General features: G+C 45.8%; 1 protein-coding gene across 1 annotated transcript in view; it reads right to left on the minus strand.

The window, feature by feature from the left end:
• Positions 1 to 26809, minus strand: part of PRKCH (protein kinase C eta) — a gene marked incomplete at its 5' end in the record, with an annotated part of 115743 nt that overhangs the window by 58895 nt on the left and 30039 nt on the right. The window contains 7 exons of the mRNA XM_017738792.1: positions 2586 to 2759; positions 3509 to 3652; positions 5772 to 5899; positions 6784 to 6913; positions 8520 to 8608; positions 9581 to 9615; positions 10435 to 10585. Coding sequence (XP_017594281.1) covers positions 2586 to 2759; positions 3509 to 3652; positions 5772 to 5899; positions 6784 to 6913; positions 8520 to 8608; positions 9581 to 9615; positions 10435 to 10585 — 851 coding nt within the window. The remainder of the gene's footprint in view (positions 1 to 2585; positions 2760 to 3508; positions 3653 to 5771; positions 5900 to 6783; positions 6914 to 8519; positions 8609 to 9580; positions 9616 to 10434; positions 10586 to 26809) is intronic.

Raw genomic sequence — 26809 nt, forward strand, 5'->3', positions numbered from 1 at the left:
AAAATTACTAAAGGCAGTAATAACATAGGTCATTATGTATCCAGGATCTCCATGGCAGCCGGGAGCTGTGCTTTGTTTTTTATAACATGAACCATTAATACCACATTTTAAGAGTCTGGGCTGTAACTGTGATACATGTGATGTGGTTTCCATGTAATTGCAAACTGGGTATTTGTGCTACCGTGCCCCCAGTCCATAGCTTTTTAAATATGGCTGCAGGATGACATTTTGAACAAGTGGTTACTCTTTTTATATATATAATGGTTTATATATATATATATAAATATATATAAATATATAAATATATATATATCTTTTTCTGCCAAGGTCTTGTTAATGGAGGGGATATCCCCATGCCATACAAAAAATAAACAGAAATCCCAAGTTTGTATCAGCCTGGTTAAGACCTCGTGGAAGGATTGGGTCCAGTGAATACCCTGGGGTTGCAATCATTTCTCTACTATAGCAAAGGGGTTTAATTGTGCTTTTGTAAGCAATTTAAATCTGGTTATTCTGGATTGAAGTGGGTGTCACTGAGTGCAGACCATGGGCAAAAGATGTTATGAATCATCTACACTTTTTTTGCAAACACTTCCCTTTTTGGTGTTGTTTATCATCAGAGGGGAAGTGGTTTTCTGTTACAGACAATCCAGACAATGAAGCAAAGTGGGATTCAAGTAAAAGAGGAACCCAGGAAAGACTGGAAATAGCAGGGTCCTGCTATACAAGCACCACTCCCTTGGTACCATTTCAAGGACTGACCAGCTCTGTGCTCAGGGCACCAAGGGCTGAGGGGTTCTTCCCTCTGCTCCTCTGACGACAAGCTGGTCCAGAAATTCCTGTTCCAGGCTGCTCTACTGTTTAGCAACCTCCTTTTAATTTCCAGTCTAACTGTACCCATGGCCAGTCTAGACTCCTTTAATCTTAGCCAGCATCTTGACAGCTTTGTTTCCCTCCTCAGTGTTTGACATCTGCAGACATCGATCAGATCCTCTTTTTACCTACAATTTGCTAGTCTAAACAAGCTGAGTTCTCCCCTTTTCTTCCTCTTTGCAAAAGACTCTGCAATTACTTCACCAGTCCAGAAGACTCTGCCTGCACCCACAGCAGATTGCGTTCAATTTTTTTTGAACATGACAAACAGCGCTCACACAGTGACCTTGAGTCTTCCCCAAGTTCAAGGGAAACACTCTACACAGCTCAGGAGCACATTTGCTGTTTTCACATCTACACTGCAAATTCAGTCAGCAAAGCCATAGCAAAGGCCATAGCAACGAGTGGCAAAACCCACATTTGACCTCAAACAGAACACATCAATACTGAACATTTCCAATACTTCAGGAAAGTCATTACAACTTGAAATACCATGAAATAAAAGTTTCCTTGGTTACTAGTGACAACGGTGAGCTGTAAGTTTCATTTCTGCTATACAGCACAGCTGCTCTGTGAACCACGTGAGCTGTGTATTAATAAAACCCAACACAAACCATTCAATTTCAATTATGTGAGTCTACCCAAGGGCTCCACCCTAAATGAGCACAGTTCTTCACCTCCAGAGCTGGCTGTTGCATCACCCCAGTGAAAAGAGAAATGGGTGGGTGGCTGAATACATTTGTCTGCTTTTTTTTGTTTGTTTTTTTTTTTTGAAGTATTTTGGGTTTATGTAGGAGGAGAAAAGCTACAATTAAAAGGGCAAGTTTCTCCTGCCTCTTGTAAGAGGAAAACAAGCTCTACTGCCCCATAGCAAAGAAAAAAATGCAACTGGAAAAGAGCCCAGGCAGTTTTGAAGATCTACACTGCAGAAAATGCTTTGGTCCTAATAAAAGCTTAGCTGAGGGACTCCCAAATTCACCTTGTGGCCACTGCCTCCATCTCAGACACTCCCCCCTCCACCACCCACACCAGCAAGAGGTTTCCAGCCACCAGCTCACACCAAATGAGGCTCCCAGCCAGGCACTCAGCCCACGTGCTGTCCTCCACTGAGGTACACAGGGCACAAGGGACAGCAATGCTGCCAATTTGTCTTCCCAAAGAAATACCAACTGTACACAGATCTGACTCAGTGTCCACCCATGTCAGGCAGACCTTTCCAGGAACCCCAGAAGGATCTTTCATTCATTTCTGAGCAGTCTACAAAGGCTGGCAGAGACAGGAACCTCTGGTTCCAAGTACAAATCTTTAAGTTTGCAGAAAACTCAATGCAAATACAGTCCAGCTAAAAATTCAGGCAGCAACAGAGCAGAGCCTGAGATCCCAGAGCAACCAGAGGACACTACAGATGTGTAGACATTTGCACTTGGAAACATTCAATGGAACAGAGATGTTTCTAGGGAAGACACAAAGAAAGGCTTTGTGCCTTACCAATTTGCTAGGGAGCTTAGAAAAAGCCAGGATTTTGTTTGCCAAATGCCCAGCAGATGTTAGAGGTGGAATATAGCAGAGTGCTCTGTTCATCCTCAAGCAGAGAGGCTTCTCCTGGGTCTGAAGTGGACATTTGTAACAGGTCAGCAGCCAAATACACAACAGGGTTCCTCATGCCAGCCAGTGTCAGGAGGAAGGCTGGCCTCTGCCTGGGCTATACTTACAGGAGTCTGGAAGCAACAGTAGAGCTTGGTGAGGAAGGGGTGGTTCCTTGCTAAGGAGAGGATGCGTTTCTCGGTCATGGTGCACTCAACATCGTCATCCTGCAGAATGACATCCTTCTTCAGCACCTTCACTGCATAGAGCTGCCCACTCTCTTTCATCTTGGCAAGCATCACCTAAACCAAAAGCGAGTGTGAATGGCAAGGGTTGAGCCCTCTGAGCAGCACAGAGCCTCTCACACCTTCCCAGGCTATAAAGGTCAGTTATCTCATGACCAGGCTTGTGGACCAAAGTGAGTCAGCCTGTGAGCATGGGCATCAGTGTATAATCAATGACACACACTACTGCCTGCAGCAGGCTGCTCTGGACAGAAATACCCACACACGCTGCTCCTGTCTGGCACACGGCTGGCTGACAAAGGTCACCCACTGTGCCAGCACACACTGCCTGGGCAGGGACACTCATCCCACCTCCCTCCTCAGATTTAAAACTCAAACACCCTCTTTCACATCAGCTTCATGGCAGAGAAGCAAAACCCCCATCTCACCACATTTGAAACCACTGCCTTGTTGCCTTTAAAGGAAAAGTCTTTACATGCTCCAAAAAATACTGCCCAAACGAGCGTTAACACACACACTTGCAGCTCCTGGTATAGGCCCTGGCATGCAGCTGTTCCTTCAGGTACTAACTTCTTTTCTGTGATATCCAATTCCTCACTTTGCTGTCAGCTTTCTTTCTCTTCCTTTTTCTCCTTGTTCTCTGTAACCAACCTTGTTGCACAAAGGAAGTACTGCTTAGTACTTGCTCTGGAGTACCACCAGACAGCCTGTGAAGTGATTTCATGTTATGAAATCACTTCACCTACCTTGGGGCTTCTTAAATAAGGAATGTGGTTTCACACAAAATAGCCACGAATAATTCTCACCTTTCCAAAGCTTCCCTTTCCCAATACACGAAGGAAGGTTAAGTCTTTGATCCCAAGTTTGCTTGCTGAACTTTCACTAATGTTGTTGCCATCCTTCAGGCTGCCTTTTCCTTGATGTTTCAATGAAGATCTCGAAACCAGTTTCTGTGGAAGAAAGCAAAGAAGTGTCAGTCTGTGTAGAAATTGTACTTCTTCCTCAGAGGTGCTCACAGGTGATCAACGCACCAACCACGGCATTTGGGGCCTGTTCTGGGGCACTTTACGGCTACTGGGACAGAAAGTGGGTTGGTAGCATCACACAGCTGCCACATGTGGCTGGCCAAAGCTGGCACTGCTCAGGGCTGTGCTGACATGTCAACACCAGCTCTGGTGACCTGGGCGTTTCAGGTTGTAAACCCACTGCCCAGCACATGACAGATCATCACAGAACAAGCTGAGTTGGAAGGGACCCACAAGGATCATCGAGCCCAACTCCAGGCCCGGCACAGGACCATCCCCAAGAGTTGAGAGGCAAGGTTGACTCTCTCCATCCTCACTCCCCACAAAAAAAAAGAGAATGAGTGGGGGAATCCAAGTCTTCTATTTACCAGGAAAGTAAGGAGGACCGCATAAATTCTGCAATAGGCAAAGTGCTGGTGAGATCTCAAACCCTGGCAGAGAATTTCATCTGAATTTCTTAGGTTTCTACGTGATTTTTAGACTCTTACTCAAAGCCCAGTTCAGTGGGATCCCAACTTCAAAACATGTTTCTTTTCCACATCTGGGCTGCTGGTTTCCTCCACTGCTCCAAATTCAATGGAAAGCTGTTCATTCCCATGCCAGCAGTGAGGTGCTGCATACTCAGGAGTTGTACCAGTATTAGCACACATTTCCAGAGCTCGTAATTTTGAAGTACACAAAGATCAAGCCAACCTCCAGTGCCCTCTGCTCACAGCTCTCCAGGTATGCATGTGCATACAAACGAGCACTTCTATTCAGTTTACTGGTCTAAACGAAGTCACACGGACTTCATGAGCTCCATCTTGTGACTACTTTGGTGTACAGCAAAGTTCCTCCTGCACAGGAGACTCGTCACCATGGGCAAGGAACCAAGAGCAGCCACAGAGGCACAGAATGGTTTGTGTTGGAATGAACCTTCAAGAGCATTTAGTTCCAAATCCCTAACATGCAGGGACACCTTTCACTAGACCAGCTTGCTCAAAACCCCATCCAACCTGACCTTGAACACTTCCAGGGATGGGGCATCCACAGCTTCTCTGGGCAACCAGTGGCAGGGCCTCACCAGCCCCACAGCAAAGGATTTCTTCCTAACATATTATCTAAATCCACCCTCGTTCAGCCTAAAGCCATTCAGGGCTGTCCATACAGCACAGTCCAAACATTTCCTAGACTCTTTAGCTCACAAATAACAAGAAGAGATCGTTAAACACCAAGCACAGATTTTTATTTTTTTTTCTGTTTTCATCTCCTTTTGATGTGCACATGATGCAACAACAAGCATTAACAAGTGCTGATTTTTGCAGAACAGAGAAGGGAGTAGGGGATTTCCCTGTAACTCCCAGGATAACTGTCCCCCTGAACTGCTACAGGGAGAAGAGCAGAGGTAAGAGTTTGCTATAAACCAACTGAAATCAAAAGGGGCACCACAGCCTAATAAGCCTGCTAGGTTGATACAGCATGATGTGGTAGATCAATGGCTAATTGTATGAGAATATTTACCAAGTCTGGAAATTATGGTTTGGGTTTTAATATTTTCTTTTTGTTGCGTTGACAGGGACCACAAATTTTGGCTAGGGATGTAGTGAAGAGTGAAATGGGCTCCCCAAAATCACACAGAAAAAGTGACAAAGCTGGGAAGAGAACTAGGTTTCTTCTTGAGCTCTTCTGCTCTATCATACACCACACATGCAGACAGCATTTGTGCTTGCACTAAAATAAAAAATGCATGTCATGAATTATACTGATTTTTAATTAGTCAGGGGGTCTTATTCTGCTCTCATTTGTGATAAGCACATGGAAGAGTGTTGAATAGTCACAGCACTGTGAAACATAAGCACAGAGCAAAGGAACACCTAGAGATGAAAGCCTGGACATCAAACATCCATTTTCCAGGTGAGGCCTTTGCCACAAGCCACAGACCTATTCCTGCAGTCCACCACCCAACACTATCTGTCCTATGGGAAGCCTCTGCCCTCTCCTGCACCCATATGAAGATTCAGTTGTAAATGTTTTAAATAGAGAAGAAAAAAAATAAAAGACTCACCGAATTTGGGGAAATGCTTCCCGGTTGCAGACCCATGCAGGCCAAGGTTTTTGCAAGCTCTGCTGAGTTCACCCCACAGTTTGGAGCAACGTTTGCTTGGCATCGAATGTGGACGTTCATTTTACAGACTGACAGGGGCAATGGAAAGTAAAAGCAAAGGAACAATTAAAATAACTTGGAGGGGTTTGCTGCTGAGAAACAATTTAGTAATCCCACTTCAGGAAATACACCCATCTGGATCTACTCTGTATCTTTACACTAGAGGGATTTTTGCCACTGATCTAAGTAGAAGTAAAAATTAGAACTCTTGTAAAAGAGAACAAACTCCTGAAAACCAGCAACAGACCCCAAAGTCTCGAGGCAGGATGCCACATTGCCTAAAGCTTTTCATAAGCATGTATTTTTGAGGTACATAACTACCATTGCAGCTATGCCTGTAAGTACAATTAGTATTTATAATGCCATAGAATTCACAACAAACATCCCCTCCATTTTCGTGTATCTAATTTTAAAGACAGTGTTCAGTGGGAAACAAAAGTCATTCTTGCTCTAACTCATGGGCACACACACACCCTCTTGTGGGAGGCGAAGGCAAGGATTTTACAGTCTGGATCACGGAAACAAAAATGTAACACCAGGACATGCTTAGTCATCAATTAACAGGCTTAGCAGTCAGCCTAAAGCAATGACCTTTTTTTCCCCTCGGATGCCTTTTCACTGCCTTATCTCACCAGCTGAGCAAAAACCTTCAGGTAAACGGAAAATACGAACGCAGGAAGCAGAATACTTTTAATAATGCAAGTTAAACAAAGCTGTACTGAGAGTGCTGAGTAGAGTCCTTCTGGCAGCCAGAGATTAAAAAGGAGATCTGCCTTTTTTTTAACTCTTAACAAAGAAGAATGTTCATCACTCAGCTTTCTCCTGAAGGTTGCACAAATCAAGCTCACATGGGGCATCAAGAGTCTAAAAATAAATGTATTTTGTGAAAAGGCAACAGTGAGAAGCTGCTCACTTTTACACTGTAGACCCTGTCGCATGATCCCCCAGAGCAAGGACCCGCAGTGGTCACAGAATGTTGGGACTTTGTAGTTGTGGACGCTGAATTTATGAGGAATGTTGATCCCAAACCTCTGTTCAGTCACCTGAGGCACCAAAAGGAAAGCACAGGTTTAAAATTCAAATACACATATATAAGCTGGTGTTCATTTACATACAGGCATTTAAGTGCAAACCTAAGATGATAATTTCAAGTCAGAAAATGTCCTGATCCATCACCTCACTGAGGTTTACTGCAAGTGAATACTGAATTAAGAGCCTCACCTGCTGTGGGCCAGCTTTTCCTTGCTTTTCCAGACTACCTGGAAAAGCAGACTTTAAAATAATGGCTGGCTAGCCAATTTTAAACTCTTAAAGACAAGTTAGAATTAGATTACCTCAAAACAAACCAATCCCACTGCAGTGTGAGCTACAGCTTTTTTAATCCCACAGTTATGACATCTTTGACTTGCATACTATGTGCAAAAACATGTAACTTTAGGTCAAACTGTTGATTTTATTAATTTTAATATAGAATTGCTTTCACAGCTCCTCCTAAAATTCTCATTCCTCTTCTCACCCTCCTTGTAATTAACAGCCTTTCAGGCACACATTTCACTCTATCACTTGCAATCATCCCCTTTTTAACCTTGTTCTTTCCCAATTGCATATCATTTAGATCCCAAGGACACCTTTAAAAAAATGTTCCAATGGCTGAAGAAACCAGTCCTCATTTAGCAAATTCAACACTTTTGACTTTGTTTCTCAAAGTCAGATGCAGATCCTGGAAAGCTGAGGCGGAACCCATAACTCTATTAAAGAAAAGTCAGGGGTGTGACTGGAACAAGAAATTTAAGGTGAGTGGTGCCTCCTCACTTCTGCCTTCTTTTAAAGTCGTTTAAATGTGCTATATAACCTTCATAATCCCGAGGGAAGGGTGAGGACATTCACTGTTTAACTTGCACTTTACCCTTAGGCTTCTTAACTTATTTTCATCTGGCTTGTCAAGGGGTCATTTTAAGGAGTTCAGCTCAGCAGTTTGGAGGCAAGAAATAACAAAAGGTGATTGCATGCCACAAAACACAGAGCTGCCTCGTGAATAAATAGATTTGATTTGATTTTTCCTCAAACAGTTATTGAGCCATTTCCAGTTCAGAAATGAGACATGCAAGGCACAGGGCAGTGTTAGGCAGGGATGTTACTCCCATCAAACACAGCCAAAACTAACACGAAAGAAAACCTTCAGAAATACGAGTTATGCAAGGGCTCTTTATTACAATGTATTTCACAGAGCAAGGTGTGGAGCAACAACTAAATGGGCCCTTCAGGAAACCAGAAAAGAAAAAAGAGGCAAAACAAAGACCAGTGGTTGGCCAGAGAAATCCACATTAAGCACCGGGCACCAAATTTTGATTGCACCACAGTTAATCATGCAAGAAAATTACCAAGAAAACCAGTGGATTTGCTACTTTTTGATGTTTTCCAATGAAGATACCTGATTTCCTACACGATGTGCTAGTCCAAACAGCTAATGGCATCGACAGAAGAAAAACCAGATGACATTGCATGGCCTTTATGCAGGTATCTATCACTTTTTTCTCACTTTTAAACCCATGAATAAAGGTAACATAGAGTAAATTCTGCTACAGGACAAACCCAGCAACCCAGACAGCCCCAAAGTATGATGACCCAAAATAACCAACGTGACTTTACCTTGAGATCGTTCTTGTTAGTATTGTTTTGGCACGTGCAAGCTGTGACAATGAGGTGATGGCAGCGCTTGTGTACAACACAGGTGCACACTAGGAAATAGAAGAGGCACGCTGAAAAGAGCCCTTGGAAGACTCAGAACACATCAACCCACCAGCTGGGCTCCTTAAGGCTCAGCTGCATCATCAGGACACCGTAAAGATGTGAAAAATAATCAGTGGCTTGGAATTAACAACAGATCTGGAGATGTATCTTCAACCTACTGCAACAGAAATTCTGCACTGGATCATTCACACAGCCTAGAGAACAGCTGCCTATATCAAATATGGGTGATGGGCACAGAAAAAACAGTGTAGCTTCTCAAACTACTCAAAAAATGCTGCTGAAATAATTATCCAGGGAAGAGTGGTTTTTGTTCACACGCAGCTTTCTTTCACAGGAGGACACCAGTGCCCTATTACACTGAACAGGAACAGGCTGTGTTAGGCTATATGGAATGACCATGAAGCAGGTAATTCTGGGAAAAAGGGAAAGGAAAAAATAAAGGGGAAAGGCAGAACAATAATTAAATGCAAACAAGCACCACAGGCATCTCTACAGCCAGTCAGCCAAACCATGTGCTCAGGCAGAAGTGCTGTGCCAGCCCACAAAGTCACAAACTCCCTAATTCTACTTTGTTGAACTTCATAGGGAGAGAAAGGGAGAGGGTGGCCATTCCAGCAGGTCACTTTGTGTCCCAATACCAGCTGGGCACTGTCCTGAAGGGACCCTAGGTGCCTCAAGCCTGGCTGGGTGTTGCATGTAGCCAGCAACTCAGTGGACTTGCACAGGATGAAACAGCAACCGAACAACCTGTTTGGGCAGAAATGTCAGAGGCTGCTCCTGCAGCCACACAAACCTGACAGAGGCTCAAAAGCACAGGCCTGGCTGCCTGGGGAGGAAGAGGAGTGGTGACTCCAGAGCAGCTCACAGCTGCAGGATATCCCAGCAGACCAGGAAAGCACTCCCAGAACAGCACATCTCCCCCCCACACACACACACCATGCAGGAAAGGAGCACCTTACCTTGGCACTGGTATCCCTGCTTCCCAAACACGCCCCTGGCCAAGAGAAAACACAGACACAATTTAATGGCAGAAAGACAAGTCATCTTGCAGATTGATTACAGAAGACAGAGCCAAAATGCAGGAGGATCCCAAATTATCAGATCCCATGGTAGAGCTGCCCAGCAGTAGTGGTGCAACCCAGCACAGGGGTGTGAGGGCACAGGAAAGCACTGGACAGGCCATGGCTCACAGGGCAGGCTGTCAATATGCCTTGTATTCCCCATATTCCCCCTCACTCTCATTTCTCAAATACCTCAACTTCATTACAACACACACCACACACATTAGACTGATCCCAACAGCCCACACCCTCTTATTATCTCTCCCACTCCATGTTCTTTTGAGACATATCTATGTTTTCTCCCTGCTCTGCCCACTCCTCCACGTGCATCACCTCACACCTCTCTGATGGCTTTTCTGTTGTCAGGAATTTTCTCTAAACTTTCAAGCAACTGGTTTTTTCTCAGTGTAATCTCAATGCTCCACTGCAGTGAGTGGGATCTTTCTTCAGGTTGCCTCGTTACTTTTTTCTCCCTTGAAATAACATCTGTGGTTACAAGGGAGGGACACTGCCCCATCCCCACACCAACTCAGTTTGCTTCCAGCACCCAAGATACATATCACCTCTGGCTTCTCTGCAGCAGACTCCAGTTTGCAGCATAAACGTAACCTGCCAAACCTGACTGGCCAAGAGGCATCACATCGGAGGCCCTGGGTAAAGACCTAAGTGACTGATTCAGGACTGGGGGTGCCTTGTCCCCAGAACACAGAAGACTGGGGAGCTCTGTGACAGGGTGTTTGAGCTGTTCTTACCAGATGAACTCCCTGCAGTGAGAGCAGTACGTGGGCTGTCGCAGGTAGGTGGCCATGAACTTGTGCCCGTTCACCTGGTGCACCCGCCTTCGCATCGCCCGCTGGCGCTTCCGAGTGAGGTTCTTAAAGATCCGATCCCTCTGCAGAGTCCCTGTGCAGGGGGGAGAAGGAGAAAAAAGGACAACGAAACATTAGGATCATCACACACAATTATCACTCCTGGTTTTGCTATGGCATTCGGTTTGGGCCCCCAACCTAAGGAGGACGTGGCCAGAGATAGCCATGGAGATGATGCCAGGGCTGGAGCCCCTCTGCTGTGGAGACAGGCTGGGAGAGCTGGGACTATTCAGCCTGGAGAAGAGATGGCTCTGGAGACACCTTAGAGCCCCTTCCAGTGCCTGAAGGGGGTTGCAAGAGAGCTGGAGAGGGACTTTTGACAAGGCCATGGAGTGACAGGACAAGGGGGAATGGCTTCCCCGTGAAAGATAGTAGGTTTAGATTGGATATTTTAAAGAAATTAATGACTGTGAGGGTGGTGAGGCCCTGGCACAGGTTGCCCAGAGAAGCTGTGGATGCCCCATTCCTGGAAGTGCTCCAGGCCAGGTTGGATGGGGCTCGGAGCAAGCTGGTCTAGTGGAAGGTGTCCCTGTCCATGGCAGGAGATCGGAATTAGACGATATTTAAGGTCTCTTGCAATACAAACCATTCTATGATTCTAGGATAAAACGCTTTCAAAATCACAATTACACCCCTGGTTTAGAAGTCAGGGGACCGTGGTCTAGAACGAGGACGGCATCTGGGACAGGTACAGAACTTAATTGCAATGTCCCCTTTAGCTCAAAATTACATTTTTCATCTAGAAAAATTTTCCCCTTCCTCTCACACCTTCCCATGTTGAGACATGCCATTAAACTATTAACTCACGAGCTGTAAATGGACCAGAAGCTCAAGGCTAATGAGTTGTCATAACTCACAGCTTTTTGGACAATAACTCCTGAAAAACACGACTACATGTAACCAACTGACTAGCACCACGTTGCTGAGTGAAAGCAGTGCCTTGCTTTGTGAACAGTGTTCATCCACCTTTGGTATTCTCATGCTACATTTCTTTATCACTATTAGCAGCATTTTCACATACTTCCAATACTTCCTGTACTGGTTAAAAAAAATATAGGCTACTTTTTCAATGATGATCAGTTTTTTGATATGTGCCACATTCAGCTTTCTTTAAAGGGTTCATTTTCCAAAGGTTAGATAATATTTGATAGTTCTGGAAAGCAGGGACCCAGGAACTGCTGGCATTCAAATCTGACTTGTCCCAAAATTTAATTTAATTTTAGAACAGAGTAGACTATTTCAGTTGAAAGGGACCTAACATAATTGTCTAGTCCAACAGTCTGACCACTTCAGAATGGACCAAAAGTTAATATATTTTAAGAGCATTGTTCAAATGCTTCTTAAACATGACAGGCTGGGGGCATTGACCACCTGTCTAGGAAGCCTGTTCCAATGTCTGAACCACATCTTGTTAGAGAAATGCTTCCTAATGCCCAGTCTAAACCTCCTCTGGTGCAATTTAATATCACAATTCAATTACCTACCAATATAATTTAATCTTTTTACTGAGTTTAGTTCAGCCATATAACAATTTCCTAGCAAAGCTCAACTTACACAAAACAAGTGTCTTAAAAGGCAGAACTGAGCTCTAGATCAAGAAAGCCATTCACATTTGGCAGCAGCCATCCAAATTGCATATTCCAGCCAGCTGGTCTCTGGGATCCTCAGACAAACCTGGTCAGACTCAGCTGAGCTTTCCCAGATCAAAGCATCATCTGGGGCACACTTGCCTCAGAAGAAAGAAATGAAATTTTCGGTTTTCAAGTTAGTTACTTTGCAAAGTAAAGGCCCTGAAAACAAGGGCATTTGGTGGGGGGGACGCAGTGGAGTCTGCCAGAGGTGACTGTGCACCAATGTTCTGTATTCAGGACTCTTGTTTTGAGCATGGACTGAATGTAAGACAAAAGCCAGCTCTTGCCAAGCCCTCTGCATGGATATAATGCCACAGGAAGGGATAGGTCTGTAAACTCCCGGAGCGCTGGACTGGCAGCTGGACCCAAACACAGCTGTCACCATCCCACTTATCTTCCCACAAAAAGGGGGCAGAGCAATTCCCTGCTTTCAACTGGCTTTGCTGATTAACCACTGGGGGGAGGGGGGTGGTGGAAATAGAGGAAAAGCTGTCAACCTGATCAAGGCCTGAAATGTAGGAATCCCACATCACAGGAGTATTTCCCGGTCCTCTTTGTAGGAGTCAAGATAAGGGAAACCATCCTGTCAGTACTGAGCCCAGCCACTTCAAGGGGTTGTGAGCCACAGGATGTATTCCTCTTGGTACTCTTGCTACAGGTTTAGAAGCAAAGCCAGCCATAAAGCTGAAGGGGTTTTTTTCTGCTGTGTTCTCCCAGACATCCGTGCATGTGTCCCTTCCACAGGCACTGATGGAAACCTCCTACCCGACAGCGTCACTGTGACACAGAGCACAGCTTGACTTTAGGACAGCCTGCATTTATTTTTTAAATGGAATTGCATGCGATAAATTAGGATTTTCCCATTTACACACAACAAGAAAAAGGATGTGGTAAGACTGATCCAAGCACTTAACAGAAACCTTCCTTCTTTGGTGCAGAGCTCCAAGCAGCTGGACAGAGACTGGTGCAGAAGAGCCTGCCTTTGTAGGGAAGTGCTTAAACATGTGTTTAATTCCCACTGAGGTCAACAGGACTCAGGGATCACAGGAATTGCCAGACTGAATCAGAACATTGGTCCACCTAATTCAGCATCCTGCCTCTGTCAGTGGGCAACCAGAAACACATGACAGCAAGATGGAGGAACTCTGCAGCTGGGAGATAATTTGCCTCTTTCCCACACACAAGATGTCATTTTGATCTCCAGAAGTGAGATCTGATTTGCGGAGGTTTAATATTCCTTTCAAACGTTCAACCATCACTGCACAAGTTCAACTGCCTTGTTATCTACCACAGGAAACAAGATTGAGAAGAAGCTCAAGAGGTCAACCAAAAGGTCCTCAAGAAGGAAGATCAAGAGCCAGTTGCTTTGCTGAGCCTGAGCCTCCTGCAACTTCATGTGAGAATAAAAAAAAAAAATTCCTTATAGTATTACAGAATGTGCCCAACTTCAAATTCAAGAGAGCATCTCTTTGATCTAGGTTTAAGCAAACAATTAAGTGTTTTTTCCTGGATCAGGGCCAAATACCTCAAGTGCCAAAGTGTCCTGTATTGGTGTTCAGAATGTAGAGGAGCATTTCTGAGGCACGGAAAGGGAAGCACAGGGTTTGAGTGGGTGGTGAGCACATAAGTAACTCACCTAAGGAAGCAATCCAGTTACCAGCTTGCTCCATGCCAGCTGCTCCATTAGAAGCCCAACAGCTGATGCCCTTTAAGCCCCCATTTAGCAAGGTTTAAAAGAGTATGTTCCCAATTTAGCTCCTGCAGCTTCTGGTTGTGTCACGGTTCCCGTCAAGGACCAGCATGGGGTAATCACCTCCCTGGTGCTCTCCCATGCAGTGCAGACCACACATGGCAAGAGGAAACCAATCCTTGGCACCAGGAATAGAGAACACTTGACAACAGCCTACAAAGCCACCAATGGGACACTGCTGTGCATCCCTGTGGTTTGCCCAGCTTCAGACAGACTGCAATTTTGAAACAGTTCACAAAACCCGAAAAATTACAGGCACTTGTGGGTTTTTTTTGGGCAACAGAGGAAGTCTCCATGCTGCCTGCACTGGTGGATCACATCCAGGGCCAACCTGAAGCCTTCTCCCCTGAGCTGTACTTAGCCTCCATCCCATTTTCCAGACATCAACATCCCACAGCACAACAGCTCTATCTTGCAGACGCACCTCTCATTAAAGCACATGCCACAAGTTGGGGTTTTTTCTTTACTAAAAGCTAACTCATATTTAAAGCACTCCTCAAATCTCACATTTTCTCACACTACTTGGCTGCCAGACCCCACTAAGGTTCTGCTGATACTGCACATCTTTCAGGTGATCCTCATCCACGCTTGTGTTCACCTCAATTTACATTACAACAAAGCTGAGTGTTACTAAGCAGGTTTCAGGAAGGCCTGGATTACTTTCCATATGCCATCAACTCTTTTGGGCACTAGTCTTCCCATTTCCTGGTGCTGGCTCAAGTGAAAAGGAGAGGGAGAGCCCAGCACAACCTCAGCCATACCCTGAGCCCAGCTGTAGCTGCAGGAGACCATCCTCCACATGATCTGGTGCATCTACACATACCATCACATCCCACAGAATAAATCCCCCTGTCTCAGGGCTTGGGTGCTCATGCATCCCACACACCACACCACGGAGCTGGCAAGTTCAGCCCTCCAACAAGTGATTTTGAAATGGTGGAACACATGGCTGCCAAAACCTCCTTCCTCCCAACCACCAGGACGGCAGTTCCTCAGCTCACACCCATCCCATCTGTTCAACATGTCCCAGTGCCACTGGGGGAGAGGCTGTGGGCAGAAATCATCCATCAACACAGCGCTGAAGTCTGCTAATGGAAAGGCCAAGAGATTTGGGATTGTTCAGCCTGGAGGAGAGGAGGCTCTGGGGTGACCTCATTGCAGCCTTCCAGTACCTGAAGGGAGACTACCACAAATCTGAAGAGGGACTGTTTACAAGGGTATGTAGCGACAGGACAAGGGGAAACAGATCCAAAATGAAAGAGAATAGGTTTAGATGAGTTATTCGGAAGAAATTCTTCCCTGTGAGGGTGGGGACACCCTGGAACAGGTTGCCCAGAGAAGCTGTGGCTGCTCCATCCCTAGAAGTGTTCAAGGCCATGCTGGATGGGGCTTGGAGCAACCTGGTCTGGTGGAAGGTGTCCCTGACCATGGCAGGGGGTTGGATGAGGTGATCTTTAAGGTCCCTTCCAACCCAAACCAGTCTGTGATTCTGTGACAGGGTGGCAATGCAGCAGCCTCTCATGCCTCCCATCTTTGGTGTCAGAGGATATAAGCCATCAGAGACATTTTCCAAGCTCATGTTTTTCATTCTGGCCAGTTTCCTATAGGACGTATATTTTCTTTCTGGGCACAGAGAGCATTTTACAAAACAAAGCCATTCTAGACCATTAAACAGACTCAGGCTTTTAAAAGCCTCTAATCTCTGGTAAAGCAACAACCACCATGAATGGTTCAAATGTCCAAATACTGCTATAAAAGCAGACAAGTAATTGCTCAGTGAAGGGAGTTTCCACATCCGTGGCTAAACTCTGACATCTGTAACTATGGGGTATTTACTGTGTCTGCCTATGTGCAAAACTTAACTACAAAGTTCAACACTAAAAAGCCTCTTCCCCTTTCCCTCCTCTCCACTCCCGCCAAACACGTGTTCATAGCAGTGGAAATTATACATGCAGCAGGAGAAGAGAATAAATAACCCACCAAGTCATCTGAGGACATGTGCAAGCACCAGCACATCCTCACCCACTCAGCAGCCTTCAACACCATCCCACCTGCCCCCTGAGCTTACCTGATCCTGCTCTTCCTGGGCAGAGATCTCCCCTTTCCCCCCCGCCCCAATTTGTATTCCAGGGGGTTATGTCAGGTATATCTCTTGCAGTGGTGGCATAACTACAGCAGGAAAACAAGAGGAAGAGCTGCAGGATGAAGTGGTGTGCTTGGAACTATTTGACTCAAGTAGTTAAAGCTTGTCAGGTCTCATCTATTGGAAATCAATCTCACTGTTGTGCTATCGACCCCTGCTGTAACAGCAGCACAGCAAAGGTCAGCCAGGTACCTCCTCACAAATGACAATTCCTAGTAGTGTTACACTCCTATATGCACCAGTGGCATTTTTCTTTGGAAGAAATAAAGATATTCAAAAAAGAAAAGTAAAAAGCCTTAAATCAATACTGTTAATAGGTAAAAACTTAATTAAGCCTTTTTTTGTCAGTACCAGGAGCAGTATACACTTATCATTCCCTGGGAGCACTGCAAGCAAGCTCCCCTTGAACTGAGACACAACCACTGAGCTTACTGGACTGTAAAAATCAAGACAGTGGATTGAGAGACCCCTCACCTCCTGCAAGCACTGCAGCACTGAAAAACAATCTCAGATCATGCTAAATGATCATCTACCCCATGCCCTAACAGTGAGTAGTAGTGGATGTTTTAGGAAAAGAATACATAAATCAGGTCAAGTTAATGAATTCAGCCCCCCACCCCCTCCAGGCATCAGTATGTAGGTGTTCTCTCAATATTTACCTAACAGTGGGCTTCCTCACATCTACTAAATGTAAACTGAGGCTAAACCAAGATGTTTACTTCCCTGGCTGGAAAACATGTCAGTTATGACAAAAATCCCTTACTAAGGGTTTCCATCTTTTAAGCAGAAGTTTTATCACCATAATCCTGTGGATGGTCAAAACCATGGGAAGCCTTGCTAATTAAAATGTTACAAACACAACACACCATTGAAGAAGAAGCTGACAGCCTGACTCTGAAAAGGGAGAAGGATTTCTTCCTTTCTTCCTGTTCTGCTTCCCTAATACAGTGCTGCAGAGTAGAAGCCTAATCTTTCCTATTACAAAGCTTTTCTTCAGTTCCCCTCAAACATTAAGCTGGATGCACAAATCAGCCAGGTGGAAAACAGCCACCTCCACAAAGATCACATTAACCACACGGAGTTTCTCTCCCAGCAGAAGTTGCTCCTTCTGTTGCTTTTGCCAGTCTGTGCACGATCTGGTCTCTGCACTCTGGTTCCGATCCCAGGAGAGGCTCCTTGCAAAGCAAACACGTGGCACATCAAACACAGACTGGGACTTATGTTTGATCCAGCTGCTGCTTTGCCCTGAAACTGGATAAAGATTTGAAGATCAGAGAAAGAGCCAGCTAGGGCTAGGGCTGGCAGCACTATGCTGTCTTCCAGAACTTCACAGAGAGTCATGCTAATGGGCAGCTCATCTTTTAAGATGCCAGCCTGTCAATATTGTCCAAAAGAGTAAGAAGGAACAACGATGCTCTGAATCTAAAAAACACTTTTTCCGCTCATGAGTGTGAAACAGCACTATCAGCAGTCTTGGAAATGCAAACATGTAATCATCCCTGCATCACATCAGACACAACTGTGCACTGGAGGTGAGGCCTCTGTTTCTCGTCCAAGTGCTGAAGAAGGGCAGATCCATCTTCCTTGTTTTCTTGCCAGATCTAGGACATAAATTCATCTCAGCTCTCAGTGATTAACAGCATCTGAGGACTGAAGCTGAAGGATGATGTTTCAGTGTGGCAGCAGTGAGAACAGGATCAATGAAGTTCACCCAACAATACTGGTGAGCATGACAGTGTTCAGCTATTGCTACAAAAGCCCACCACAGGCTTCTTTCTAGAATTACACAATGATGCCAGAGCTCTGGTGGTACCAGTAGGTAACACAGAAAAGCACCTTTTGAGGGGCTCAGTTTTCTTCAGTCTCTTGGCTACAGCAGTGCCAAGGGCAGCAGGACAGCTCTGCAGAGCTGGAGTGACCAGTGTGGGGCTGCTGGGAGCATCCACACCTGCAGGAGGGGAGATGGCTGCAAAGCCAAGGGTACAGCCTAGTGCTGGGGCTGAGGCAGCTGCTTTTTATCTGTTTGCATAAATTCTGTGAGAACATGAGAGAGCAGGAAGAAGGCAGCTTGAGAACCTCTAAAACAAGTATTCTGCTGCCTCTTCAAGTCTCCCGACCAGTTATGAACTCCATACAGGTTATTCTGCATAGAACTTTAACCCCAACTGCCACAGAGGTTTTCAGACATGCACAGAGCAGCTTTTCCACATCTGCTCTTCCATGAATTTTCTTGGAAAAGTTTTTTTTTTTCCCTAGGAAAAGTTGTTTTTAGACATTTGCTTGTGGATGTTGACATCTCTAAAGCAAGACACCACAGCATGTTGCACAAGGCTGAAAAATGGGAATGGAAAAGCCTTTCTACTCATTTTTATAGTGAGTAACCTTACCATTCCATCTCTGCAAGTTTGTGCATTCATTTGCAAAACCTCAGGATGTATCTGTTTGCCAGAGAGACCAAACTTGGGCAACAATGGCAAAGAACTGTCTCAGCTTGCACAGAGAGGAGATTCCAGGAGAGAAGGATTTTATTTAAAAATTAGAAGAGGGATTTGAGAGAGACAGGAGAAACCTGAGCACTGAACTGAGGCCATCAGAGCCCCAGACTGGCACTGTGACCGGAATGCCACCTCGTATCTGTCCCTTACCCAGCAGGACACAGTTTCAGAAAGCAAGATAAATTAGTCTGGTCATATTCCAGACAGGTGCTTCCCTCTGGCTGTAGATGAACATGGTCTTCCAGCAGAAGTACAGTCAAAAAGCCACCTCAGCCCCCCTGTTCCCTCCTCACAATGGAGCCCCCTCCCTGCCATTTCGGACCTACCAGCATTCAATTGCTCCATAACCCACTCCTGTCACACTGACCTACATAAAAACAGGCAAAAAAATTAAAAAACCAAACCCCAAAACACTTCTTACTGCATGGCTCATTAGAGCCTTAACAAACTGATTCCTCTCCCTCCTCCCCTCACTGTTACAATCATTACTATTTCCTTGTGCTTAGGCAAGCGAATTTCCATTGTAAAACCTCCTGTTAGTCCTTCCCACTTACTAAACTCAAGAGAAAAACGTTGAGATGTGATTTACTAGGGAAGGAAACCATTTAAATACATTATTCATTAAAAACAGGAAAATAAAACTAACAAAGCAACTTTGATCTTTGCCATGATTAATTCATGCACCAGAAGCCCTCTGGTTTAGAAGGTCTCAAACCCCGCTGGCTGCAGAGCAGAAGTAGCAGTAACAAAGTGACAGCATTTGTAAGTCAAAGCTCCCACCACTTGTGCAAAATCCTCGAGAAAAGCAGAATTGGAAGCAGGGAGATCCTGAACCCTCCCTCGGGACTCCTGCGTGTCACAACCATCAGCAGCTCACATGCTCGTGGGTGGTTCCATAGCAGGGATCACAACTCGCTCTGAGGAGGTCCTGCCCACACAGGGAAGCACGAGATCCAAGTCAAACCTATTTTTAACCAAGTGCAGTTTAAAGCTATTTTTAAAGTGGATGCTCTGGGGACATCCCCCTTTTGGGGCATGGGGAAGTCGGTTGCTTTGGTATTGAAACAAGGGTGTCCATACAAGGTCGGGCAATCAACTAAATCTGCTTAAAACTCACACCTTTATGTTCAGGCACTGTCATTTTCTGGAGACACAGGTTTAACATCAATCTTAAAGAAAGGAGGAGCAGGAGAATAGTCTTTATGGAACACAAAGACACACAAATCAGGATGAACCAAAATCCAGCTGAAATGGGAATAACAAGCAGCTTGTGTCCATAGCGTCCCAAAGTTTTGCAGCATCTCCACAAATAGTAACCACATTCCTCAACACAGCAGCCATCCCTAGAACGACATCTCAAGCCTTCCTCACCAAGGGCACTGCACCTCTCCACAAGAAAGCAAACTGTATCCCAAAGCACAACTGGAATCTAGTCAGGAACAAGGTAACTGGGAAAGCTAATACAACAGGACAAATTAAACATTCCCCTTTTTCTCCCACTGGGGCCTCCAGCTGCTGCCATGAGATGCCTCAGCTTTTCCCCAGACCCTGGAGGTGCACTGGGCCTCACCAGGCAGGATGACCAACACCTGAATCACCACCCTGCAACACCTGGATCCTCCTGGTAGACTGGTCACCCCACAGCTGCTGGTCTGGCAGCAAACTCAGCTCTGATCACACAGCTGACCCTGGAACTTTTGAGCTCTCCAAGTGGCAGCTTGCTAACGAGCCCTCTAATTGCAACAGCCTTAAAAAGCAGGTTGTTTACCATATTGCTCTCCCACGCAGGTTCCCACACACCATGGGCTGAGTAAGACACTGCCGCAGCAAAGCATCTGTCAAGAAAAATAAATTCAGCCTCTTGTATTCCCAGCTCATTGGGAAGAGCTCTGCCAAGAAGCAGCACCTCTTCTCATCAACACATCCCCACCTAGGCAATGCAGCAAGGAAATACTCACTGCTCAGGCTGGGGATTGCACAATCCATCCTGAAACTTCTGCAGATGGCAGGGACCATGAGTGCTCTTCCCCTCCCAGTGCCAGGGGATTATTGTGATTTCCCAAAGGGATTTCCTAAGGGTTGCAGGCCAGGAGTGGCACCTTCAGGAAATGCAGCTGTCCCCAACAGCTTCCCAGCAGCTAACACAGCCAGACCTGATCTCTCCCCCTTCCCCATCTCCTCCCAAATGTGGTTTTCACCCTGCAATACATATTTCTCCATTTCTGAAATACATCTCTGGGATATCAAAAGCAGATGTCCCAAATTCAGACAAATACAGCTTTAAAAATGCTGGCTGCCACATGGAGAGGGTGTTGCTTACCTTGGCTCAGGATCATAGAATCATAAAGGTTGGAAAAGACCTCCAACATCCTCGAGTCCAACCTTTGACCAAACACATTGTCAACTAAACCATGGCACAGAGTACCACATCCAGTTATTTCTTGAGCACTTCTCGGGATGGGGACTCTACCACCTGCTTGGGCAGACTGGTTTCAGCAGCTCCATAATGTGACACCCCTCAATTTCTTTCTCCCAAATGGGTGGCCCTTTCCAGCAGGTCTAAGAGCAGTAGCAGTAAGTCATATCCTGCCTCCCTGTGGCCTCTCCCATCCCACTCCTCTCAATTTACAAACAAGCAGAGGTGGGTGAGAAAGAAGAAAATCACTTTCTCCAACAGCCTGTGAGAGACACCTAAAACCTGTAACTCTCTTTGTCTTTTTTCCCAGGCCTTTAATGGGGAAGAAATTATCCGAGAGGGAATTTATTTAGGCTCAAATGACAGGAGATGAAAGCCAGCCTGTGGTTTGATGGTCACAAGAGCCCTTGCACAGGTTTAAGCAGTCCTCCCCACACACAGCACCCTGCCTTCCTTCCAGCACTCCCTTCCACACTGCCATTTTCCAGCCAGAACACGGGACACAGGGATTTCTCTGCCATGGTCCTCACGTGCAAGTTGTCATCAGCCCTTCAGGATGCAGCACTGGACCCTTTCCCTGAAAGATTTGTTTTGCCCATTTCACCTCCCATTCACAAGTGAAATACAGAACCCAGAGTCAATGCAAGTAAAAACAGGTGTAGGACTAAACTGAGGCCCTGGATTCCCCCCTCACTACCTAAGAACTCTGAGCTGGGCAAGCTGGACAAGAAACATTTTTCTGCCTTCATCCTTGCTGACCTGCAAGTGTGACCTGCAAGTTTGTACTGTGAACTATAGGAAAGACACGTTTTAGACACAAAAATTCAGCACTGGCTGACTTTCGGGAGTTTGATTGTCTAGTGACATCCTTCAAATGAAAAGGTTTCTGGCTTTAAGGCAATTTCCTACATTTTATAAACAAAGGAAACTATCACTGGAAGCAAGTTCATCTGCTGGAGCTGGAGCAGTCTTCCCGGTCCTGGCTCAGCAGCAAGGCTGCGGTTTTGAGTGCACAGCTCCGGGGGAGAGGAGAGAACTAACACAGGAACGAACACACACTTCCCAGGAAAGGATTGTGCTCTGCTGTGTGGATCTGTGCTAGCGACATGCTCAACAGGTCTGGCAGCTAGACGGCAGAAAAGAGCTGAGATTCTGGGATTAGAAACAGTTCCAGATTCTAGCAAGAAACAGGCTTTGATGGTCACAGCTATGCTGCTGCAGCCTTTCCTTGTCCCCTGCAGCTCCTCTACAATCCCTCTGTCCATTTTCTCCTCCTCCCACCTCCTTTAACCTTTTGGGCCTCTTTAAGCTATTTCTTCCTGACAACTCCTGCCTACACCCATCCACCACCACTCCCCCGACCAGTCTCCTTCTATCTCTCCTTATACTCCTCATCTCTGTCCTTGCAGACCCTTATGGCTCCATTTCTTCTCAAAACAACTTTTCCATTGTTTCCACCACTCAGTGCCCTTGCCCCTTGTCTCAGCAGATGGGGCAAGGAGAGCAGGACACCTGCTCAGCCAGACCTCCTGCCTTCCTCCCTCCTCTACACCACTGCTGGGGCTCCCACTCCTGCCCCCTGCAGCACCCAGGGCAGGGCTGAGCTCAGTCAGGGAGAATTCTGGCTCAAAAACCAATCACAGCCCTGCTCCAATTTCCCAGTCCAGACAGCTGGTGCAGAACTGGCCCCACTCAAGGCAGCCCCAGGGAAACCCAGGAGCATCCTTTTCAGACAGACAGATTTACCCTCAATTATGAAACTGCCTCATTCTCTTATCTGCAACCACGAGCAGTGCTGGCAGTGCCAGGAGCAGCAGCCACCAAGGCGGGAACCTGCTCAGTGCAGGTGGTGTCCATAGCACTCCAAGCCATGGTGATGGCATGCAGCTTATCCCACATCACAAATGAGCAGATTTTCCCCAAAGACAGCAGACAGGGACAGCAGAAGCTTTCATCCCTCCCTCTCTTGCCTCTGCCAAGCTTGAGGTCACCCTGGCCAAGCAACGTCAGGATCTCTTTGCTCTAAGCTCTATTTTGATTCAGCATTTCATTCTGGAAAACAAACAGAATCACTGCTGCTGAAACACTCCAGGAAACAAAAACAGCTGGCACTGAAGAGCAGGAAACTCATTATTTTATGCTGTGCATGGTCTGGAACAACCTAAAACAGGGATGTATAAATTGAAAGTGTGAGCATTCATCTCCTAAAGCACAACTAGAAGATGAGCTCTTCTTCCTACCAGCTCCATGCCAGCTCACCTAATGCTGAAGACCCTGTTCTGCCCTTTGCTATTTGGGACACACTGCCCTCCTCCAGTGAGGTGCAGGACGGAACTGCACAACGCCCTCACCATGCAGCAGACTGATGCTGCTGGTCCTCCTCATGTCTGCAGAGCCAGAGGGAACCTTGGGTCTCCCCAGAAGCACTAAAGATGCCTGAATAACTCCCAGGTAAATTCAGGTAATTAAACACTGTGGCACAACAGCATCTGGTTCCCTCCAGGTGATACGGACTTCTGGATGCCGGACAGACTGGGCTGCCAGGCACCCAGACACAAGGAAAATCCTTGACTGCAGTGGTACCACCTAAATCAGGAGTCTCCTCCAGCAACCAGAGTTGAGAGACTTGGATATAAAATGGGGTACAGTCTAATTTGATAGTTGGTGGAGCTGAAGTTATATGTATTTATAATTATATACATAACAAAACAAACAGCATGGTTTTGTTGCTATTTTTTTCCCTCCAGTTTCTGGTACAGATTTACAGAGTGACCCTTGGTAAAGCACTGGGGGTTTTGGACAGCCATTTGCCTATTTCATCAGCCAGGCACCTCACAAACTGTGGTCTAGAGAAATTCAGGCACAGCCATGAGGTGTGCTAGTGTACAGGGCAACCCCCTTCATCCCAGTCCAGGGTATCATCCAGGTGTCCTCAACCACACTGGGTCCAGAGAGGGATGGCCATGAAACAGCCATCAGAGTGCAGCAATCAGGGCTGTGCCAGCACCCCTGGATCCCAGCACTCACCTCCTACAGCTTCATGTTCATCTCCTTCCATCCCACACTCATCATCCTGCCCCACTGCAGCCCAAACACCGGCTCCAGCACAGCCCTGTCCTCCAAGCCCAAGCAGGTTTAAGCTCCTCCGGGAGCTACTGTCACCTCTTCCAGGAATCACATTAAAATAAAGCAAAGAAACCTCTGTTCCTCATTACAGCCAGGAACACTGAAATCCCAGGGCTGATTGCAAGCTTGCATATTTATCTCTAGGTTTCAGAGCCCAGACAAAACACAGTCCACTGAGGAAGCGAAGTTAACCCTGACACTGCTGCTTGTTGCGTTTTTACAGTCCCTGAATATCTCTGCAGTTGGCAGATCTTGGCAAGTCACAAATTACTGACAAAAACCTCTTGGCATCAGACACACTGCAATAGCTGTGGGGCTCCTATGCATCATTTTCTGAGAAATAAAAGTAGCCTTGTGGGTATGTAGCAGGCTGGGGTGCTGTTCTCCTCCTGGCTCTGCATTACAGTCCCTCTATAAACACCAAGCAAATCATTTCCCAGGGTCTGGCTCTTCCTGCTAGCAGGAATAAACAGCTTTGTTTGTTTGCCTTCCTGTTGAAATCCTTTTTCCCTGTGAAAATTCAGAATTTACCAAACTTGCCTTGTCTTTTTTTTTTTTTTTTTTTTTTTTTTTGCATGGAAGAGAGGCATATGTGAGATATCAGAGTACCAGGGTGCAAGAATACTTGGGTTCTCTCCTCAGTATTTACACATGAAATGCAATGTATACATTTTGAAAGTTTCACTTTGAAATACGAAAAAAATAAACTCCTGGAGGCTTCAGGACAAATAGAGAGCTGCCCTTGCTCCCACTGGCTTGGCTGATAAACATCTGTTGGGGTAGAGTGTGACCTCCAGGAGAGCAACACCTGCTCAGGACTTCAAGATCAGCCTCTGGAAACCTTCTGTTTTTAAACCTGACATTCATTTTTTCACCTGACTGACATCTTTCAGCAAGGGTGGGGATCCACTGAAGTTCACCTGCCTGCCACACAGAGATGCACAGCATCTGTGGATTACACTCCTGGTCCCTGCAAGAGCTCAATCTTCTCAGGGCACACTTAGGGCATATTTTCTCCCCCATGGGACTCAAAACTGTTCTGACCTATCTCCATCTGAAAATGCAGAGCTGAACCAACACGGAGTGGATCTGGAAATCCCTTGCCTACAGCACACAGGTGTGACAAGCATAAAGCACTGGAAAAAGTGCAAACACTGGAAAAATATACAAGAGTGTAGAAATACATGTCTCCTGCTGGTCTCTGCCACATAAGACTTTGGACTAGACATTAAAGACTTCCATGTCCTCAGACTGTGAACCAAAGACAGCAGAACTTACTTTATCTTACTCTGCACTGATATGGCCTGTTTAGACCAGGAGGTTTTTTAGGTGGTGCCTACTACAAGCTTTAAAACTCTTCTTGAGCCAGTAAACCAAAAGAGAAGAGTGGCCCAACGAAACAGGAGATGAGAACAGGGCATTTTTTTATTCCTGGTTCCTAGTTTCCAGTATTTATTCCCTTATCTACAAAAGATGGGCTGAAAGCAGTCATTACTGCAGTTTACAGAGGACTGGTAAAACTCTTCTTCCTCCCTGTTATGCAAGAGCCTGAAAACAGATCTGTCAATAGAAATTTTATGGGGCTGAGAAGCTACATAATAGTGCAGAGCAAGGATCTCCTTAGCACAATACCTATGCAGCACTGCAGAGCTTTTGTGGCACCTGTCTCAGAAAATGTTATTTCTTAAAAAACACTTTGTTTTTGTTAGAAAAATGTATTCTAAGAAAAATGACAGCAAAAGACCAAGAGTCTTGATGTTTGAGAACAAACCATTCTGATGTGCCAGCTGCAAAACAGAGAAACATTTCCTGGCCTAGAAGCAGGTTTAGGCTTCCTGAACCTGCTTCTTAGGTTATCCATAGGTAAGCAGGTTCAGCTTCCCCCCTTGGGGGGGGAGTGGAACTAGATGATCCTTAAGGTCCCTTCCAATATGATTCTATGACTCCTTGCTGCTGCAAACCCTACCAACATGAAATATTTAACACTGGGTGCTATATCTGCTCTACCAACTCACTTGGCTTTTCGATATTCTCGTTGTTCTATTTCTTGCCCAGAACTCGAATTTGTCATTGTCTTTACTGACACTGAAAGAAAAGAAACAACCATTACTTACCTCACAACGACAAAATTAAAACTGAACTTCATGCCAGAATTATCACTTTGAGTGACAATGTGAAAAAAAAAATAATTAAAAAAAGGCAAATTGCAAGAGTTCAAAGCACTAAAATAGAAGCACTCTGTTTTCTACAGGGTTTGCTTCATTCATTAATTCAGCCAACTACTTCATTTGTATTAATTTAATTAGCTTTGCTCAGAATTAAATAGAGCAAACAGAAAGAGAGGTGGCAAACTGAGGGCACACAGCACACCTTGCAGGCAAAGCAGAGAGGGGACTGGGCTGGCTCTGGGACTCCAGTGCTGCAAGGAGAGAGGTTCAATCCATCCAGACACACAGCTGGGGTCTCTCAGTGTCCAGCCTGACCTTGCTGCAGCCAAACAGCCTGGCCCAGACACCATCACCAGCTCTTGGGTATCTCTTCTAACTTCTCACAGGGGTCCAGAAGCACCAACCACAGAGTGGTTCACCCACACTCACTGCAAGGCTTTTATTTCAAATCAATCATACCCTGCCCAAGAAGAGTTGACTCACGATTTGCCTTTTCACAGCTGAAACCAGTATTCAGTGGGAAAAAGCA

Source organism: Corvus brachyrhynchos, unplaced genomic scaffold, assembly GCF_000691975.1.
Source record: "Corvus brachyrhynchos isolate BGI_N302 unplaced genomic scaffold, ASM69197v1 scaffold245, whole genome shotgun sequence".
NCBI classification, from domain to species: Eukaryota; Metazoa; Chordata; class Aves; order Passeriformes; family Corvidae; genus Corvus; species Corvus brachyrhynchos.